This window comes from Erythrolamprus reginae, chromosome 10 (assembly GCF_031021105.1).
Source record: "Erythrolamprus reginae isolate rEryReg1 chromosome 10, rEryReg1.hap1, whole genome shotgun sequence".
Classification (NCBI taxonomy): Eukaryota; Metazoa; Chordata; class Lepidosauria; order Squamata; family Dipsadidae; genus Erythrolamprus; species Erythrolamprus reginae.
The window spans coordinates 40411083-40427509 of record NC_091959.1 but is presented as its reverse complement, the minus strand read 5'-3'; the positions used below and the strand labels follow the sequence as shown (position 1 = coordinate 40427509).

Sequence of the window (16427 nt, the reverse complement as noted above, 5' to 3'; positions counted from 1 at the left end):
AGTGTGAGGTGAAAACTCTGGGACTTGCTGTTTGCTTCAAAGATTCAAAAGGACTCCTGAAATGTCTTTGCTCATTCCAGGTTGTCTTTGTTTGTTTTTCCCTGTGTTTTTTGTATGCGGCTGAAGTAAGCCTTGCATTGTTTTCGGACATTAAGAACGGTTTTTTGAGTAAGCCATTTTTGTTTATCTAATACAAGTTTGCTGATTAGCAGAACACGTGTGTGTTTGATTTCTTTTCCTTGGACTATTACACATTGCCGAGCCAGTCAGGCAGAACACTATCTGTCTGAAGAAACGCAAAATTTACACACACAGTCGCAACAATCCAAATAATGTATATCTAAAGTTTCCCATTCGTACCTTTACTGTAGGCCGAGGGAAAACAAATGTGGTGCATTGCTTTCTCGTATCTTCAGGTCTGCAGAATAGATCGACCTTACCCTGATGACTTACTACTGACAAAAATGTGAAGATTCGGAGCGGTTGTTGGCTGAATCCACTGACATATAATTCCCATAAATATTGCAATTTGGTCAACATTGTGTTGCAAATTGCTTTTTTTTTTTTTTTGGTTTGCAATTTGGTGGTTAGGTTTATTGATGTTTTCTGCCTGGTTGCTCTGATGTTTAAATTGTTACTTTGGATGGAACCATTCCCTGACCATCCATAGATACGAAGCAGAGATATCCATTTTAAGAAATATAGAAAAATGCCGCTTTATTGCGGGTACCGCAAAATGATACCTCTGTAGACTTCAGCTATTTCCTGTAGTAGTGTCAGAATTATGTGCACAATTTGAAAAGCTAAATTACTGCTTTTGTAATGGGCATATTTGTCGTGTTGAGTACGTGATAAGGCCTGCCAGTGTGGCATAAACATTTGACGTACACAAAAGGCTTTGTAATAGTCGTTTAAGTAAAATGAAAAAGATTCCTACAAGTGACTAATTAATGAAATAGTTAGTACATTCAGAGGAAGAACCAACGAATGTGGTATGTTTGCGGTTTGAATCTGAATGAATGATTTTTAATGTTTTTAGAATGGTTTTAGATTAGTTATTTAGATTAATTGGATTTCAAATGTGTTACTGTATATATATATATTTTGATATGTTGTGAGCTGCCCAAAGTCCACAGAGAGGGGTGACATACAAGTCCAATTAATAAATAAATAAGAACCACTGTACATCTACAAGTGCAAAGTCCTTCACCTTGGTAAAAAAAAAACCTAGACACACACATACAGCCTGGGAGAAACCCCACTTAGCAGTAGTGGCTGCGAAAGAGATCTTGGAGTCTTGGTGGATAATCAACTAAACATGAGCCAGCAATGTGCAGCAGCGGCCAAAAAAGCCAACACTATCCTAAGCTGCATCAACAGGGGGATACACTCCAAGACCAGGGGATACATTCCAAGATCAGAGTGGTATTAATACCACTCTATTACGCCCTGGTCAGACCACATCTGGAGTACTGCATCCAGTTCTGGTCACCACACTTCAAAAGAGACATTGAAACTCTGGAGAAGGTGCAGAAAAGAGCAACCAAAATGATTAGGGGACTTGAAACCAAGACTTACGAAGAGAGATTGCGGGAACTGGGCATGGATAGCCTAGAGAAAAGAAGGGCCAGAGGGGGACATGATAGCTGTATACAGGTATATGAGGGGGTCACTCTATTCTCCAGAGCACCAGAGGGCCGGACGAGGAACAATGGCTGGAAGCTGACCAAGGAGAGATTCAACCTAGAAGTAAGGAAGAACTTCCTGACAGTCAGAGAGATCAACCATTGGAACAACCTGCCTGCGGAATTTGTGAACTCCCCAACTCTGGACACTTTCAAGAGGAGATTGGACTGCCATTTGGCTAGGGTGCTTTAGGATTCCTGCTCAGGCAGGGGTTGGACTTGATGACCTGCATGGTCCCGTTCATCTCTAACAATAAATAAAATAAATAAATAAAATCTTTTGAAAATGGCTCAGTATTTCAGTGCTGCTAAAATCCATGACCTGTGCACATTTTTTAAAAAGATTGAGATAACTAGCATGTATTTATGGCGGTTGCAGTGTCGGTATGAGTGTGTATGTGTGTTTGTGTGTGTGTCACACACAATCCCATTTTGAGACCTTTTGACAAGCAAAGTCAATGGGGAAGACAGATTCACTGAACAATTCTGTTACTAACTTAACAACTGCAACAATTCACTGAACAACTGTGACAAGAAGAAAGATTGTAAAATAGTTGGCATTTCCTGTGTCAGATGAGAGGACCACAACTTTCTCCTTCTGTCCTGGCCACTTTTTACCGAGGCACGATTGAGAGCATTTTAATCAACTGCATCCCAGTGAGGTTTGGTGGCGGCAGTGCCTCCGATAGAAAGTCCATACAGAGAGTGGTGAGGACAAAGGAGAAGATTAAAGGAAGCTCGTTTTCTGTCATTCAGGATACTGATTATAAGTGCTATGTCCTTAGAGCTCAAAGCATTGTTAGAGCAGTGTTTCCCAACCTTGGCAACTTGAAGATATTTGGACTTCAACTCCCAGAATTCCCCAGCCAGCATTCACTGGCTAGGGAATTCTGGGAGTTGAAGTCCAAATATCTTCAAGTTGCCAAGGTTGGGAAACACTGCGTTAGAGAATCTGTTTGTTTCCTGGCTATTCCGACTTAGGCTTCCTGATCAAATAAGAGCGCACAAACCCCCAAACCCTCTTTTTATTTTAACCGCTCTGTTGTTTTCATCCCCAGCAGTAATAAGTCCCAAACAATGATAACAAGTCTGACAACAGTCTTTCAGGGAAAGGCAGATAAGCATACAAACTTTTATCTTTCTTGACAAACTGCCAAAGACCAATTAGCAAGAAACATGGCAAGGCAAAACAGAAACACGGAATCCGAACTGAAATAACACGAGTTGAACAAAGTAACACTCTTGGCAACCTGGAATAAATGGTTTTCCCCTACCACCCCCACCCCCCAACTTCCTGGTCAACACAGCCTTGGGGTATTTTTTGAGATCTTTCCTCCAGGAAATAACTGGCTCTGCTCCTACTTAGCTTTTCGAAATCAACCACAAGGTCAGCTAGATATTTATTTATTTATTTATTAATCAGATTTGTATGCCGCCCCTCTCCGCAGACTCGGGGCGGCTCACAGCAATAATAATACAATGTAAACAAATCCAATATTTAAGTTTAAGTTAATTTAAAACCCCAATTTAAAAACCAATCATACATACTAACATACCATGCATAAATTTTATAAGCCTAGGGGGAGGGAAAGTCTCAATTCCCCCATGCCTGACGACAGAGGTGGGTTTTAAGGAGCTTATGAAAGGCAAGGAGGGTGGGGGCAACTCTGATATCTGGGGGGAGTTGATATCTGGTTCCAAAGGGTCGGGGCCGCCAAACGACATTGTTTAGTTGATGGGACCCGGAGAAGGCCCACTCTGTGGGACCTAACTGGTCGCTGGGATTCGTGCGGCAGAAGGCGGTCCCGGAGATATTCTGGTCCGGTGCCATGAAGGGCTTTATAGGTCATAACCAACACTTTGAATTGTGACCGGAAATTGATCGGCAACCAATGCAGACTGCGGAGTGTTGGTGTGACATGGGCGTATTTAGGGAAGCCCATGATAGCTCTCGCAGCTGCATTCTGCACGATCTGAAGTTTCCGAACACTTTTCAAAGGTAGCCCCATGTAGAGACCGTTACAGTAGTCGAGCCTCGAGGTGATGAGGGCATGAGTGACTGTGAGCAGTGACTCCCGGCCCAAATAGGGCCGCAACTGGTGCACCAGGCGAACCTGGGCAAACACCCCCCTCGCCACACATATTGCCACCTAGCTGACCAAAGTGATTAGGCTCGAAATGCAATAAAGAATTGTGCAAAAAAAATATTTTCTGGAGTGGCAGCAGCTGCTGTTGAGAGTTGTGCAGAGATGCTGTGAAACGCCATCAATAAGTTATTGAGAACATGCTTCTAATAACCTTGATCTTTGAAATTCAGCTCTGGTTTCCCTACTTAATTGTATCAAAGCTTTCCTCGCCGAGGCTCGCTTGCGATCAAAAGAAGAAGGGAGTCTCCAAAAAAGGCCCCCTCAAACTATACGTTTTGTTTCTCCTAAACTTCAAAGCTACCTTATCTTTCTCTTTTACTACTCTTCATTAAACCTTGGGGGTTTGTTGTTGGGTTCTTGTTGTTGTATTAGCTCCAATGCTACGTTGGCAACTGTGAAAAGGACAAACATATGACTGCAAAATTTATTCTCAGCTGGTGTCCATCCATGTTGGTGGCATGTTTAGCGCTTCGCAGTGGAGAGAAGCTTTTATTTATCACACCGCGGGAACAGCAACACCAACAGATCCGACAATCTGGAGTTCTTACAGAGGATACGATTCCTCATGCACAAGTCGCAGGAGACAAACCATAGGAATGTGGGCCAGAAGATCAGCCAACTATGTTGAGTTGTGCTCAGAGTGCCCTCAAATTTATATCCCCCTACAGGAAAGAGTATGAAAGCTAGAAAAAATCAGAGGACTACTTATTTCTCCCAAAATAAGAACCGGTCTTATATTAATTTTTGCTCCAAAAGACGCATTTTCCAGTTAGGTCTTATTTTCAGGGAAATATAGTACAGTGGTACCTCTACTTAAAAACTTTTCAAGATAAGAACCGGCTGTTCAAGATTTTTTTACCTCTACATAAGAACCATTTTCTACTTAAGAACCCAAGCCCGGAAAAATTTTCCAGGAAATTTGAAAGTGGCACAAAGGCCCGGCCAGTTTCCTGCCCTTCCCCCTTTAATCCCGGCCATCTTGGGCTTTTCTGGGCTGCCAGAGGAGCCTTTTGGTGGCGCTTAAGGAGGCTTTGGCAGCCCAGAGCAAACGAAGTCCCCCCCTTTTTTTTAAGTCTTAAAGATTTGGATTTTTGGGATTCCCCTCACCTCACCTTCTTCCTTCGGCAGCGACTCTCCTCCTCCTCTTCTTCCTCCTCCCACCCAAATTCTAAGCTTTTATTTCTTTCCTTATGGGTTTGCATGCTGACAATCTTAAGTGGGGCTTATTTTGGGGGTAGGAATAATAATTATAATTATAATTAAGAGCCACAGTGCTTAGAGTGCAATACTGCAAGCTACTTCTGCTGATCCCCGGCTGCCAGCAGTTTGGCAGATCGAATCTCAGTAGGCTCAAGGTTCACTCAGCCTTCCATCCTTCCAAGGTCGGTGAAATGAGGACCCAGGTTGTTGGGGGCAATATGCCAACTCTCTGTAAACTGCTTAGAGAAGGCTATAAAGCACTAGGAAGTGGTATTATTATTAATATTATTTATTAGATTTGTATGCCGCCCCTCTCCGTAAACTCGGGGCGGTTCACAACACAATAAAACAATTCGTAACAAATCTAATAATTTAAAAAACATTTTAAAAACCCCATTATTAAGCAGACATACATACATACATACATACCATACATAAATTGTATAGGCCCAGGGGAGATATCTCAGTTCCCCTATGCCTAGCGGCAAAGGTGGGCTTTAAGGAGTTTACGAAAGGCAAGGAGGGTGGGGGCAGTTCTAATCTCCGGGGGGAGCTGGTTCCAGACAGTCGGGGCCACCACAGAGAAGGCTCTTCCCCTGGGACCCGCCAAATGACATTGTTTAGTCGACGGGACCCGGAGAAGGCCAACTCTGTGGGACCTAATCGGTCGCTGGGATTCGTGCGGCAGAAGGTGGTCCTGGAGATATTCTGGTCCGATGCCGTGAAGAGCTTTATAGGTCATAACCAGGTATATAAGTATAAATGCTGAATGCTGAATGCTGAATTATGAGCATCCTAAAAATCATGCTAGGGCTTATTTTCTGGCTGAGTCTTATTTTTCAAAGAAACAGGATAGAAGGGATCACTAAGGCCTTTTTAATTCTAGGCAACATCAAAACATTTATGTAGCAGTTAGATTTATATACCGCTTCAAGCACCCTCCCCTTCCAGCACTGATGATATTATCTAGTAGGGTAATGAAACGTCTACAAGCCAACAACCAAGCTTAAAGAGCACCAAGAATACTAAACAATTGTCAGATAAACAGCCAAAGGAAGTTAGCTGTCTTGTTATGCTATTTAACTATAGTTAACTATGATCCCGATGTTCCATTATATTTTTCTTTAACTTTCGGTCAGAATCTGAAAATTATACATATTTATTTTCACTCTCTGCTAGGCAAGGAAATGGGTGGACTCCTTTTTTGTGTGTGTGTGTGATTAATCAACTGCTTCTGTTGTAGGAAAAAATAACCTGCGATGGAGGAATAATCCAATCTATTCCCGAACTCCTCAGCCATCTGCATGAATCAGAGCACTAAATTCAGAGAGCAGAAAAAGGTCACTTCTAATGTTCTGAGCAAGCCTGGTGCATCGGTCTTAAAAAAAAAAAAGACTACGCCTCGGTCCTACACAGGCGGCTGCGTCTTCTTTCGGGGATTAATGATTATTCCACCAATGAGGCGCGTGTAGAACAGTCGTCATTACTTTCTGCCTTTGCAAAGTGATTCCCAGGAGAAGCTGCTAGGCTGGAAGTCCGGAGCATGGAAATGAACAAGAGAAATGGGACTGGAGTTCGTACCAACCTCGGGTAGATTGAACACAGTTCCTTTTATGAGCTCGATCTGAACTATTAGCTCTCCTCGTAAAAAAGCTGAACAATGGGACACCACCGTTGGAAAGAAATGCCTTTCTTTTTAAAGAATAGAATAGAATAGAATGGAATGGAATGGAATAGAATAGAGGGAAAGGGGAGAGGAGAGGGGAAGGGTAGAGAAGAGAAGAGAAAGAAGAATGGAATGAAGAATGGAAGGGAAGGAAAGAGAAGAGGAGAGGAGAGAAGAGGAGAGAAGAGAAAAAAGAATGGAATGAAGAATGGAAGGGAAGGAAAGAGAAGAGAAGAGAAGAGGAGAAGAGAAGAGGAGAGAAGAGAAGAGAAAGAAGAATGGAATGAAGAATAGAATGAAGAATGGAAGGGAAGGGAAGAGGAGAGGAAGAGAAGAATGAAGTGGAATGGAATGAAGAATTAAATGGGATGAAGAATGGAAGGAAAGGGAAGGGAAGGGAAGAGAAGAATGAAGTGGAATGGAATGAAGAATTAAATGGGATGAGGAATGGAATGGAATGGAATGGAAGGGAAGAGAAGAGAAGGGAAGGGAAGGGAAGGGAAGGGAAGGGAATGAAGAATGGAATGGAATGGAATAGAATAGAAAAGAAAAGATGTTGGATAATCATCTGTCTGAAGTGGTGTAGGGTTTCCTGCCTAAGCAGGGGGTTGGACTAGAAGACCTCCAAAGTCCCTTCCAACTATTCTATTCTATTCTATTCTATTCTATATTCTATTCTATTCCACGCCACGCCATGCCACGCCACTCCCACTCCTTCTCTCCTCTCCTCTCCTCTCCTCTTTCACCTCTCCTCTCCCATCCCATCCCTCCTGTTCTGTTCTGTTCTGTTCTAGTCAACTTCTTCACAAGAGAACAGAAGGGGAAGGCATCCAATCCCAAGTCATCTCTTCGAGGGAACCTTTATTTGTCCCAAAGCAAAAGGCATTCGGGATCTTATTAATGTAAGCTGCTTTTGCTACGGCTCATTTCTAAGGCTTGCTATGCTAGGAACGTGCCTATTTAGGAAGCCCTAATGCCCAGCAATAGGAAGCCAAAAATAACATGATTAACTTGGCAGGGTGTTAAAAAGCCTTCGCCAGAGCCAGTTCTCAGGGTTGCAGGACACAATCGACTTTCGAACGTTCACGTAGATCCTCACCTTGGTATTGGGTTTATGCAACAGCACTAACAATAGGAATATTTTTACAGAAAGGTCGCAAAACATACAAGGGGGGAATTAACACAGAATAACAGAGTTGGAAGGGACCTTGAGGTCTTCTAGTCCAACCCCCTTCTCAAGCAGAAGACCCTATGCTAGAGAGGGTGAACTTTTTGTGACTCATCTGCCAAATGGGTGTGTGAGGCTCTTATGAAAGGCGAGGAGGGTGGGGGCAGTGCGAATCTCTGGAGGGAGCTGATTCCAGAGGGCTGGGGCCACCACAGATAAGGCTCTGTCCCTGGGCCCTGCCAGACGATATTGTCTAGCCGATGGGACCCGGAGATGCCCAACTCTGTGGGACCTAACCGGTTACTGGGATTCATGCAGCAGAAGGCGGTCCCATAAGTAATCTGGTCTGATGCCATGCAGGGCTTTATAGGAAATCACCAACACTTTGAATTGTGTCCGGAAACCAATCGGCAGCCAATGCAGGCCGCGGAGTGTTGGAGAGACATGGGTGTATCTGGGAAGACCCATGACCGCTCGCGTGGCTGCATTCTGCACGATTTGAAGTTTCTGAACGCTCTTCAAGGTAGCCCCATGTAGAGAGCTTTGCAGTAGTTGAACCTCGAGGTGATAAGGGCATGAGTGACTGTGAGCAGAGACTCCCTGTCCAAATAGGGCCACAACTGGTGCACTAGGCAAACCTGGGCAAATGTCCCCCTAGCCACAGCCGAAAGATGGTGTTCTAAAGTCAGCTGTGGGTCGAGGAGGACACCCAAGTTGCGGACCCTCTCTGAGGAGGTCAATAATTCCCCCCCCAGGTGATGGACGGACAGATGGGATTGTCCTTTGGAGGCAAAACCCACAGCTTCTTGTCAGGGTTAAGTTTTTGTCTGTTGGCACCCATCCTGACCCTAACAGACTTCAGGCACCGGCACAACACTTCCACTGCTTCACCGAGTGGACACAGGGTGCAGATGTACAACTGGGTGTCATCAGTGTACTGATGATAACTCCACCCCATTATTGCATTTATTTATTTATTGCATTTATATGCCGCTTACTCCAAAATGGACTCTGAGTGGCTAACAACAGTTATAAATATAATACTGATAAAAAGAGCAATAAAAAATATCAATAAAATCTACAGTACAAAAATAACTCTATAAAAAATGGCATACAAATCTAATTAATAATGATAACAATAATAACAATAGTAACAACAAGTATGACTTATAAAGCCCTTCATGGCATCGGACCAGAATATCTCTGGGACCGCCTTCTGCCGCATGAATCCCAGCGACCGATTAGGTCCCATAGAGTTGGCCTTCTCCGGGTGCCGTCGACTAAACAATGTCATTTGGCGGGTCCCAGGGGAAGAGCCTTCTCTGTGGTGGCCCCGACTCTCTGGAACCAGCTCCCCCCGGAGATTAGAACTGCCCCCACCCTCCTTGCCTTCTGTAAACTCCTTAAAACCCACCTTTGCCGCGAGGCATGGGGGAATTGAGATATCTCCCCCGGGCCTATACAATTTATGTATGGTATGTTTATATGTATGTCTGATTAATAATGGGGTTTTTAAAATGTTTTTAAATTAGATTTGTTATGAGTTGTTCTATTGCTGTTGTGAGCCGCCCTGAGTCTACAAAGAGGGGCGGCATACAAATCTAATAAATAAATAAACAAAATAAACAACAACATTATTATTATTGTTGTTGTTGTTGTTGTTGTTGTTGTTATTATTATTATTATTATTATTATTATTATTATTATTATTATTATTATTATATCCTAATTCGAGGCCTGCTGGAAAAGCCAGGTCTTAACAGCTTTCTGGAAGATTGGTAGGGAGGAGATAATGCAAATCTCTGGGGGCAGTTGATAACACAGGGTCGGAGCAGCCACAGAGAAGGCTCTTCCCCGAGGTCCCACCAACCGACATTGTTTGGTGGATGGGACCTGGAGAAGGCCGACTCTGTGGCCCTTACTGGCCGCAGCGAGGTATGAAGACAGAGACGGTCCCGTAAATAGTCTGGCCCTGAGCCATTTAGGGGGTTAAAGGTAATAACCAACACCATGAATTGCGTTCGGAGACCGACTGGCAACCAATACAGCTTGTGTAAAGTTTGAGTAATACGGGCATACCTTGGTACAGCCGTAATTGCACGTGCTGCTGAATTTTGCACTAGCTAAAATCTGCGAACGCTCTTTAAGGGTAGCCCCATGTAGAGCGTACTGCATAGTCAAGACGAGAGGTAATGAGGGTGTGAGTGCCTCCTGATCAAGGTAGGGCTGCAACTTTAGTTTAGTTTCCACCCGTTGCTTCTTGTTCTACCCTCAGGTGCTTTGGAGAATAGCTTGACTCCCTCTTCTTTGTGGTAGCCCCTCAAATATTGGAACACGGCTATCATGTCTCCCCTAGTGCTACTTTTCACCATTATACTGTGATGCATACATTTATATGTATGTATTCTATTCCTTTCCCCTTTTTTGCCTCTTTCTTTTGTTTTTCTGTGATTTTTCACTTAATTTTTTCCCACCAGGAATTTGTCTTCCTTCAAGAAGAAGTTAAAAATACCCATCTATTTGTTTCTTGCATGGATGATCAATCAACATTTGTCACTGCCCTGTCAGCATTTACAAATCTCTATTATTATAGGATGCCTGGATGCCGAGCTCTGGAAGCATATAAAATACATGCTGAGTGATTCGTTTCATTTTCTCGCCTTTATTTATATCAGCCTAAAAAACTGATCAAACGTAAAACAGAATGGCTGAAAATGAGGTCAATCAATCTCTCCACCCCCCCCCCCTCAACTAGCACCACTTCATTTCTTGTTGCTGGTTGGTCCAGAAAAGAATGCAATAAAATGGATAGATGGATGGATGGAGGGAGGGAAGGAGGGAGAGAAGGAGGGAAGAAAAAAGGGAGGGAAGCAGGGAGAGTGAGAGACAGACAGACATGGATGGACAGAGATTGACAGATGTATAATAGAGAGATAGATGGATAGGTAGATAGATAGATAGATAGATAGATAGATAGATAGATAGAGATAGATAGATAGAGAGAGAGAGATAAAGAGATAGAGAGATAGAGAGTTGAGATAGATAGATAGATAGATAGATAGATAGATAGATAGATAGATAGATAGATAGGTAGTTAGGTAGGTAGGTAGGTAGGTAGATAGGTAGGTAGATAGATAGATAGATAGATAGAGATAGAGAGAGAGAGAGAGAGATAAAGAGATAGAGAGTTGAGATAGATAGATAGATAGATAGGTAGGTAGGTAGGTAGGTAGAGAGAGAGAGAGAGATAAAGAGATAGATAGATAGATAGATAGAGATAGATAGATAGAGATAGAGAGAGAGATAAAGAGATAGAGAGTTGAGATAGATAGATAGATAGATAGATAGATAGATAGATAGATAGATAGATAGATAGATAGATAGATAGATAGATAGATAGTTTCCAATCAGTTTCCGGTCACAATTCAAAGTGTTGGTTATGACCTATAAAGCCCTTCATGGCACCGGACCAGATTATCTCAGGGACCGCCTTCTGCTGCACGAATCCCAGCGACCAGTTAGGTCCCACAGAGTGGGCCTTCTCCGGGTCCTGTCAACTAAACAATGTCGTTTGGCGGGACCCAGGGGAAGAGCCTTCTCTGTGGAGGCCCTGGCCCTTTGGAACCAACTCCCCCCAGAGATTAGAATTGCCCCCACCCTCCTCGCCTTTCATAAACTTCTTAAAACCCACCTGTGCCATCAGGCAGGGGGGAACTAAGATACTCTTTCCCCCTAGGCCTTTACAATTTATGCATGGTATGTTTGTTTGTAGGTATGATGGGTTTTAAAATAAGGGTTTTTTAGTTGTTTTAGTATTGGATTTACACGCTGTTTTTTTAAAAATTGTTGTTAGCCGCCCTGAGTCTACGGAGAGGGGTGGCATACAAATCCAATAAACAAACAAACAAACTAGATAGATAGATAGATAGATAGATAGATAGATAGATAGATAGATAGATAGATAATGGATGAATAAACAGACAGACATATATAGGTGGACAGAGATTGATAGTGCTATGACAGATGTGGGTGAATGGATGGAGAATGGATGGAAATAGATTAGATGGATGGATGGAGATAGACAGACAGACAGACAGACAGATATGAGAGAGAGGGAGGGAAGGAGAGGAGAGAGAGCAGGTAACTAGAGATGGATAGATGGATGGATGGTCAGACAGACAGATAGATAGATATGGATACAACAGGTAAGCAGAGAGAGATGGATGGATGGATAGATTGAGCAGGTAAGCAGAGATGGATGGAAAATCAGAAAGATATAGAGATAGATATGGATACAACAGGTAAGTAGAGACAGACAACAAAGAGACAGACAATTCTAATTTGTATCTTTTGAAGTCATGTGCAGTTGAAGATGGAGGATCCCAAAAGTCAATTTACAATAATTTCCTTTTAGATCCAAGCCCCCCCCCCAAAAAGAATCTGTGTTTGCCTGTTTTGGAACAGACCAACAATTATAACTAACAAACCATGTTTTAGATAATCTTGGTTGATTCTGAACTCTAAGTGAGGAATATAGAATAAGTGACTGATATAGTGCTCAATCAAAACTCATAGAAAGGAAAAAAGGTGCCTTGTATAAAGAGAGAACATAATACGTCTCTCAGAATTCTATAAATGCAAAATCAGTCTATCTTCCAACCACTGAGGATGTCACCTTGTTGGGCAATGACATGTCTGCAGGAGAAAACATCCAAGCATCCAAGCTCAGAGAGCACCAAGGACCCCAGAAATACCAGTGTGCTAGATCCATGTATAAAATCATTTTTAATTTCTTAGCCTGTGGAGGAGAAATACTCCAGGGTTAGCAGATCTTATGGAATTGTATCCGAACAGTGTAAGAAACCCCAAAACACTTTTGAATTCAAAATGTTCTTTTTCAGCTGTAAAACAGCTCATTCACCCCTTCAACCCAAACCAGCTGTTTCATTCTATCATTCTTGATATACAATACACTCTGTCCTGTCTCTGCCTGTTTATCTTTCTTTCCTCTTTCTTTCTTTCCCTCCCCCTCCCATCTTCCTTCCTTCCTTTCTCTTTTTCTTCTTTTCTTTCTCTTTCTTCTATCTATCTATCTATCTATCTATCTATCTTAGCTACCTACCTATTTACCTATCTATCTATCTATCTATCTATCTATCTATCTATCATCCATCCATCTATCTTTTTCTTTCTTTCTTTCTTTCTTTCTTTCCCTCCCTCCCACTTTCCTCCTTCCTTCCTTTGTTCCTTCCTTCCCTTCTCTCTCTCTATTTTTCTTTCTTTATTTTTGCTGTTTTTCTATATCTATCCATCCGTCCATCCATCCATCCTTCCTTCCTTTTTTCTTCCTTTGTTCCTTCCTCTTTCTCTCCTTTTCTTTTTTTCTATCAATCCATCCATCCATCCTTCCTTCCTTCCATCCTTCTTTCTTTCTTTCTTTCTTCTGCCCATTTTACCTCCTGAGTAACTCTGGACCATCTTGAATTTCACATCCTTCTCGAAATATATTTACCTGCTCCCATTGTAAGAACGTACCAGCAAAGGTGACTATTTTACACCAAAACAGGTTTATGCTAAATTCAACCAAATCTTTTCCCCAGCACCGACTAGTTACCTGATTACCTGAACTAACACGAACGCCACTTCTGCCTCTGTTTCCCTCCCTCTGGCCAATGGAACTGCTTTATAGACCATTTCTCACCTTAGACATCCCGATGTATTCTTGAAGACTGTGCTCCATTCTGCGTCTCGAGGCTTCGAATCTTCGTTTGGCTCAATCTCCCACCCCGAATGAGGGATGATCACTTCATTGGTCAGGGTTTGAAGACCATGGTTAATGATGACCATTTTGAGGGGTTCGTAAGATGACAAGTTCCAAAGGGTGCCTTGAATAGGAGGAGGAAACAGTGGAAAACATTCAATAAGAAACGGCCAGGGACCATGTATTTTGCTTATTTGTTTGTTTGTATCTCATTGTTACTACATTGCTCAAAAAAAAAATAAAGGAAACACACAAATAACACATCCTAGATTTGAATGAATGAAATATTCTCATTGAATATTGAATATTTCATTTGCACAACTATTCCATTTGCACAACAGCAGGTGAAATTGACTGTCAGTGTTGCTCCCTAAGTGGACAGTTTGATTTCACAGAAGTTTGATTTACTTGAAGTTATATCCTGATTGTGGGAGGAGGCGCAAGAGAGAGATTTCGGCCATTTTTTTTGCTTCTGCACATGCTAGTCTATTCTATATATCTTCTTTCACGTGGGTGTCTCCTTGTGGGCACGCACACGAGCACACCAAACACCCAAAGCTGTGTGCACAGCGCACCAGTAGCACCCTCATCTGCCTCCCATCAAGCCAAACATGAAACCCAGACGGGAAAGAAAAGTTCCTGAATTAAACATCTCCTAATCTGGATTGGGAAATTTATATTTAGGATTCAGGGCCTTGTCCCCTTCCGAGGGCAACAGCATTCAATCCTTTTAGGAGAGTACTGTATTGCTAAAAGAAACATGTCCCACCAGGAATTTTATCTTCAACCGCAACAATGCTTAAGTGGCACTTCAGCTCCAGAGCCAGAAAGGGCAATCTCGGATGATTTAAAACATACCTCGGGTTCAAGGTGACCTCTAAATAAGTCCTGGCCCTCCCTCTCTCTCTCTTCTCTCTGCAGACTGATAGAACGTAACTACTTCACTCAGGTGCGTTATTATTATTATTATTATTATTATTATTATTATTATTATTATTACTACTACTACTACTACTATTATTATTACTACTACTACTACTATTATTATTACTACTACTACTGTTGTTGTTGTTGTTATTATTATTATTATTATTACTACTACTACTACTATTATTATTATTACTACTACTACTATTATTATTATTATTACTACTACTACTATTATTATTACTACTACTACTGTTGTTGTTGTTGTTGTTGTTATTATTATTATTATTATTATTATTATTATTATTATTATTATTATTATGTCAGTACAACACAGCAAACGAGATCAACTATGCTGGATTTCGTATTTCATCACCAGTCGGGCGCTTCCCAAGCACCTAGGACTGCGTGACGTAGCGGCGAATTATGTTTGCCGATCCCAGTAAAGCGGCCTTTTGCAATTGACAGATGGAGATTTTGTCAATTCCGATGGTTTTCAAATGTCCGCTGAGATCCTTTGGTACTGCGTCCAGCGTGCCAAGTATCACTGGGACCACTTTCACGGGCTTATGCCAGAGTCGTTGCAGCTCGATTTTCAGATCTTCGTATTTCATTAATTTCTCTAGCTGCTTCTCCTCAATTCTGCTGTCCCCTGGGATTGCGATGTCGATGATCCATACTTTCTTTTCTCCACAATCAGGATGTCTGGTGTGTTATGCTTCAGAATTCGGTCAGTCGGAAGTCAGAAGTCCCACAGTAGTTTTGTCTGCTCATTTTCGACCATCATTATTATTATTATTATTATTATTATTATTATTATTACTATTATTTCTTGCCTTAGTTTGTCAATCCTGAAGCTGACCCGACTGGAGTCATATTGGAGCTTCAATGTTGCCACATTGGGTTTGAGAGAAATGGATGGGGGCGATTAGAGATGGAGGGGTTTGTGTGCCATTTTGGGCAGGCGTGCCATAGGTTCACGTGCCAAAAGGGTGTGTGTGCTTGTGCTAGCATGCATGCACGTGTCCACAACCCTTCCCTCCTCCCCACATATGCACACTCCTCTGTGCTGCCCCTGTGCACAATTCCTCCCCATCCCCGCACATGCGCACAGGCCTCACTGAAGTCTGGGACCAGCGAAACATGCAAACCGGAAGTTCAGAAAACAGGCTTCCGGTTTGCCCGTTGGGCTGGTTTTTTGCACTCCGGAGGGTTCAGGGAAGCTTCCTGAAGCCTCGGAATGTGAAAAACAGCACAACAGGCAAATCAGAAGTTCGGAAAATGGACTTCCAGTTTGCCTATTGGGCCGTTTTTGGACTCCGGAGGTTCAGGGAAGCTTCTTGAAGCGCCAGACTGCAAAAAACAGCAAAAGAGGCAAAATGGAAGTCCGTTTTCCAAACTTCCTGTCTGCCCATTTTTTTGTACTCCGGGGAAGAAGCTTCCCTGAAGCATTTGGAGAGCGAAATGACCTTCTCCAAGGTCGAAAATCAGCTGGCTAGCACACACATCCAAAAATCAGCTGGTTAGCGTGAAAATCCAGCATGTGTGCACTGGAACTGACAAAGGGCAATGCTTCATGTGCCCTCCGATATGGCTCTGCATGCCACCTGTGGCACACGTGCCATAGGTTCACCATCACGGGACCAGAAGATAGAAGATCTATCTATCTATCTATCTATCTATCTATCTATCTATCTATCTATCTATCTATCTATCTATCATCTATCTATCATCTATCTATCTATCTATCTATCTATCATCTATCTCTATCTATCATCTATCTCTATCTATCTATCATCTATCTCTATCTATCTATCTATCTATCTCTATCTATCTATCATCTATCTCTATCTATCTATCTATCATCTATCTC

At 42.4% G+C, this 16427-nt stretch overlaps 1 protein-coding gene across 1 annotated transcript in view; it reads right to left on the bottom strand.

Moving 5' to 3' along the window:
- The window catches only part of ARVCF (ARVCF delta catenin family member), a 139852-nt gene that overhangs the window by 90323 nt on the left and 33102 nt on the right, over positions 1–16427 (bottom strand). Inside the window, exon 3 of the mRNA XM_070762730.1 lies at positions 13568–13751. Coding sequence (XP_070618831.1) covers positions 13568–13751 — 184 coding nt within the window. The remainder of the gene's footprint in view (positions 1–13567; positions 13752–16427) is intronic.